The sequence below is a fragment of the Arachis ipaensis genome, chromosome B04 (genome assembly GCF_000816755.2).
Source record: "Arachis ipaensis cultivar K30076 chromosome B04, Araip1.1, whole genome shotgun sequence".
Lineage (NCBI taxonomy): Eukaryota > Viridiplantae > Streptophyta > Magnoliopsida > Fabales > Fabaceae > Arachis > Arachis ipaensis.
The window spans coordinates 125,915,409-125,920,619 of NC_029788.2; the positions used below are offsets into that span (position 1 = coordinate 125,915,409).

Below are 5,211 nucleotides of genomic sequence, written 5' to 3' on the forward strand. Positions count from 1 at the left end.
CAGAATTTGAATCCTCTAAATTTTGAATTTTTACTTTAGAAAATAAAGTATAATTTTCTACTATTGAATAATTTTTCTCTCATATTTAATCTTGGTCCCACTTTTGAGATAAATAGTAAGAGATCACACTTAATTCTCTAAAGTGAAATTCAAAATTTAAAGAATCCAAATCCGTCGTTACAATTGCGCAAACAACACATAATAAAACCAAATTAAAGGAACAATTGTTATTCATAATATTCAATATTATTAGAAAATCATTAGAATCATTTTAGATCTGTTAGTATCGTTTATATTTATATAGCATATCTGTATCTTAATTGTAGGATTTTATACTTTTATTACTTTGATTCTTCTGGCACCTATATATACCACTTGTACATTGTACTTTTCATCACACTCAATAATACACAAATCCTTTCTCTAGTTTAGTCTCTTGTTTCTAACATGGTATCAGAGCCTAATTTTTTTTTTCAATGAAATTTTGTTCCTAGCCTCCTTTTTTTCTCTTCCGACAGTGCCTTTTTGCTCTCGTTTTTCGATCAGTTTCTAACGCTTTGGTTCGTCACCTCTACCATCATAGTGTTCGTCTCTTCGTCAGGTTTCCAACGCCGCCAAAATCGCCGCCAGAAGCCTCCAGACGCGCCCTCACGCGCCGCCGGAACCTTGCTGCCCACCTCCATTGTTTCTCACTCCAGAAGCTTCAGCAGCCGTTGGATCTTGGTGCCGATCGCACGATCCTGGCGCTTCCACGTGTTGCGACGCAAGCTATCCTTGGTATCCAGTGACCCGCGAACGACCCGACACGGTCCACTGGTTGACCCGCATTCCACCTCATCGCCAGCGTGTCTTCTCGCTCCTCTTAGGCGCCGCCACGTGTCCTCGTTCCGCTGACGTGGTGATGACGTCACTACTGACGTGGCGCTGACATGATAGACAAGCGGGATCCTCCCTAAGGTTTTTTGGTGAGATCTTTCCAATTTTGCCCTCCTTTTTCTCGTTTTCGGCTCCCAGGTTGCAGTTTTTCTCTCCTCTCCGTGATCTTTGTATCTGCTATTATGGAAAAATCAGTTGTTTTTGCTACTACACACAGAAATGATAAATTCTGTCAAAATTGTAACCGTTTTGGGAACCTCTTCTTCGTCTGTCCCTCTGTTGAATGTCGCATATGCCATCAGAAAGGTCATATTAGCTATCATTGTTCACAACTGTTCTGCCATTATTGTAAGCTCTCGGGACATTTAATTACTACCTGTCCTACTCGCCCACCACGTCCTGAGCCTGCTTCTGCTGTTGACGCTACTCCTGAATCTACCACATCTGCTCCTCTCAACACGTCTCCTGTCTCTCTATCTGATATTGCGTCTCTTTTTCAACATCTTCTCTCCCTTTCTGGTAATACCCCTACTGCTCTTTCGACTCCTCCAGGTAATTCTAAATGGTATTTTGACTTGGGATGCTTTAATCACATGTCTCCATTGCGTAATCTCTTCTCGTCTCTGTCCACCACTACAAATGGACCTTCTGTCAATACTGCTAATGGTTCCCTCTTGCACGCAACACACAAGGGTTCTATCTCCTAGTCGACTCTTAATCTTCCTGATACTTATTTTATTCCCAACTTAAACTTTAATCTTATTTCTGTTGGTCAACTTATTGATCTGGGTTTTGATGTCACTTTTTCTATCTCTAGTTGTTGTGTACAGGATCGTCGGACGGGACAAGTCATCGGGACTGGACGTAAGGTTGGAAGGTTGTTTGAAGTCGAGAATCTTCATATTCCTCATGTACCAAATCTCTGTGCTACTTCTTCTCCATCTACCCTTCACTTATGGCATCAACGTCTTGCCCACAGCTCCTTAGAAAAACTGCGTCCTCTTGTGTCTCAAAGTGTTTTGGGTCAGGTTCCTAATGAATCTTTTGATTGTATTTCTTGTCAAACTGCCAAACAACTTGCTTTATCCTTTCACAATAATTCTTCTCTTGCTTGCTCTCCTTTTGATCTCATTTACTCTGATGTTTGGGGGCCCGCTCCCACCGCTTCTATGGGAGGAGCTCGATACTTTGTTGTTTTCTTTGATGATTATTCACGCTTTACTTGGGTTTATTTGATGACCAATCGCCATGAGTTACCTCAGATTTATATTAACTTTGCCACTATGATTAAAACTCAGTTTTCCAAGGTCATTAAGGTTTTTCGCCGTGATAATCCTATGGAATATCATGATTCCAAACTCTTAACCTTTCTTGCAGAACAAGGTACCTTGTCTGAGTTTTCTTGCCCTGGTACGTCTCAACAAAATGGCTGAGCTGAACGCAAACACCATCACATTCTTGACTCTGTTCGTGCAATGCTTCTTTCTTCTTCGTGTCCTAAACGTACTTGGGGTGAAGCTATTCTTACTGCTGTTCATGTTATCAATAAACTCCCTTCTTCTGTTCTTGGTAATGTTACTTCCTTTGAGCGTCTTTATCGTACCTCCCCAGATTATAGTTTTCTTCGAGTTTTTGGTTGTGTCTATTTTGTTCTTCTTCAGCCTCATAAACATAGTAAACTTGAACCTCGGGCTCGTATGTATTTTTTCCTTGGATATGGCACTGAACACAAGGGTTATCATTGTTGGGATCCTCTCTCTAAACGTATTCGTATATCTCGTCATATTGTCTTCTGGGAGCATCACATGTTTTCTCGGTTCTCCTCCTTTGAGTCTATTCCTCCTACTCAGTCACCTTTTTTCACTAACCCCAACGTTGATCTTTTCCTAGTGATGATTCTACAGGTTCTATCTCGAGTCACCCTCCACAGCCTCGTGTTCTTCTGCCTTCTCCATCTCCCGATGATTCCAGACCGGACGACATTCCTACTCCTACCGTCATGCCTCCTTCTTCCACTCGCTGTTCCAGGGTGAGAAATCCACCTCCTCATCTTCTTGATTATCATTGTTTTTCTACTATTCTTCATCAACATGAACCTAAGTCATTCAGAGAAGCCTCCACAAATTCAAATTGGCAACAAGCAATGCAGGAAGAAATACAGGCACTTGAAAAAGCATACACTTTGGACTTGGTTGATTCTCCTTCTAATCAGGAAGTTGTGGGAAGCAGATGGATATACAAGAAAAAGACTCGCTCTGATGGTTCTATTGACCATTATAAGGCACGATTGATTGCTCAGGGTTGTACGCAAGAGTATGGTATTGACTATGAAGAGACTTTTGCTCCTGTTGCTCGTCTCACATCTGTTCGAGCTCTTCTTGCCATTGCTGTGGTCAAAAAATGGTCTCTCAGTCAGATGGATGTGAAAAATACATTTCTTAATGGAGATTTGAAACAAAAGGTCTATATGAAACCCCCTCCGGGTTATCCTTGTCCTTCTGGCAAAGTTTGTCTCCTTCGCAAGGCACTCTATGGGCTTAAGCAAGCTCCTCGTGAATGGTTTGACAAGTTCAGCACTACCATATGCAGTCTTGGTTTCACTTGCAGTCCTCATGAGAATGCTCTCTTTATTCGTAAAAGTGAACGTGGAGTTGTTTTTCTACTTCTGTATGTTGATGACATGATCATTACTGGAGATGATGCTAATGGTATCTCTGATCTCAAGGCGTCCCTTCAGCGTACTTTTGAGATGAAAGATCTTGGTTCTCTCATCTATTTTCTTGGTCTAGAAGTCATATTCACCAATGATGGCATCTATCTCTCTCAAGCTAAATATGCTTAAGATCTTCTTGCCCGAGCCGGAATTACAGATAGTCGCACTGAGTCTACTCCTCTTGAGCCTAATGTTCGATTTACTCCTATAGATGGCACTGTTTTGGATAATCCTACGCTCTATCGACAGCTAGTTGGAGGACTCGTCTACTTAACTGTCACCCAACCAGACATCGCCTATCCAGTTCATGTACTTAGCCAGTTCTTGTCAGCTCCTTGTACTACTCACCATGCGGCAGTTCTTCGCATTCTTTGCTACATCAAAGGCACTCTATTTCATGGCCTTTAATTTTTTGCCCATTCCTCTTTGTCCCTTCAGGCATACTCCGATGCTGATTGGGCTGGTGATCCCACTAATCGTCGTTCTACTACTGGTTACTGTTTGTTTCTTGGTGACGCTCTCATTTCTTGGCGTGCTAAGAAGCAAACGTTCACTGCTCGATCAAGCACAGAAACTGAGTACCGTGCCCTCGCTGACACCACTATTGAGGTTATCTCGATTCGTTGGCTTCTCGAAGATTTGGGTGCTCCTCAGTCGTCTCCTACTGATATTTTTTGTGACAACCGCAGTGCTATTCAGATTGCCCATAATGATGTCTTTCATGAACGCACCAAACACATTGAGATTGATTGTCACTTTGTTCGGCAACGTATCCTTATTGATGTTGTTCGTCTCATTGCTATTGGAACACTAGATCAGACTGCTGATATCTTCACGAAAGCTCATCACCCGACTCGTTTCCGAACTTTATTATCCAAACTCAAGATGATATCCTTAACTCCCACTTGAGTTTGAGGGGGGATGTTAGAGAATCATTAGAATTATTTTAGATCAATTAGTATCGTTTATATTTATATAGCATATCTGTATATTAATTGTAAGATTCTATACTTTTATTACTTTGATTCTTCTAGCACCTATATATACCACTTGTACATTGTACTTTTCATCACACTGAATAATATACAAATGCTTTCTATAGTTTAATGTCTTGTTTCTAACAAATATATATAATGCGCAACATATACACAAGACCGTGATAGATATACTTGCTAGTTGCTACTTTAACTACTACCTATACATAGTAACTCTAACCCTGCTTTATTCCATGGACAACAATTCTTGTGTCTTAAGATAAGGTTATAAAATTGTTAACATCACTAAAATGACATTCATGACACTGCATGATCGAGGGAGAATAGTTTTCAATCCCTTTTAGACAACAATACTTTAAGAATATTTGCTATAACTTTCTTTTCGCAAAAGAATTGCATTGAGTTTCTTTTTTCTTTTTTCTTTTTTTGGACAGAATTGATGAACTTAAACCTAGCAAAAACTATTATATAATCTTTATTTTCTAATATTTTAGGGTCACCCATACTTGTTAGCAAAATCTAACTATTGTTCGAAAGCTGCATTAAATTTGAATTACTTTAAGTATATTAATTAATCTTATATTAAAATGTCAAACCAACTCATTATATATTATTTACTAACTACTA

General features: G+C 40.0%; 1 protein-coding gene and 1 long non-coding RNA gene across 2 annotated transcripts in view; both read right to left on the reverse strand.

Annotated features, from left to right (window-relative positions):
• LOC107637234 (linoleate 13S-lipoxygenase 2-1, chloroplastic-like) overlaps positions 1-2,831 on the reverse strand; it is a 5,149-nt gene extending 2,318 nt beyond the window's left edge. The window contains exon 1 of the mRNA XM_016340667.2: positions 2,798-2,831. Coding sequence (XP_016196153.2) covers positions 2,798-2,831 — 34 coding nt within the window. The remainder of the gene's footprint in view (positions 1-2,797) is intronic.
• Positions 3,201-5,211, reverse strand: part of LOC107638118 — an 8,920-nt gene continuing 6,909 nt past the window's right edge. Inside the window, exon 3 of the long non-coding RNA XR_001619740.2 lies at positions 3,201-3,212. This is a non-coding gene — a long non-coding RNA (uncharacterized LOC107638118). The remainder of the gene's footprint in view (positions 3,213-5,211) is intronic.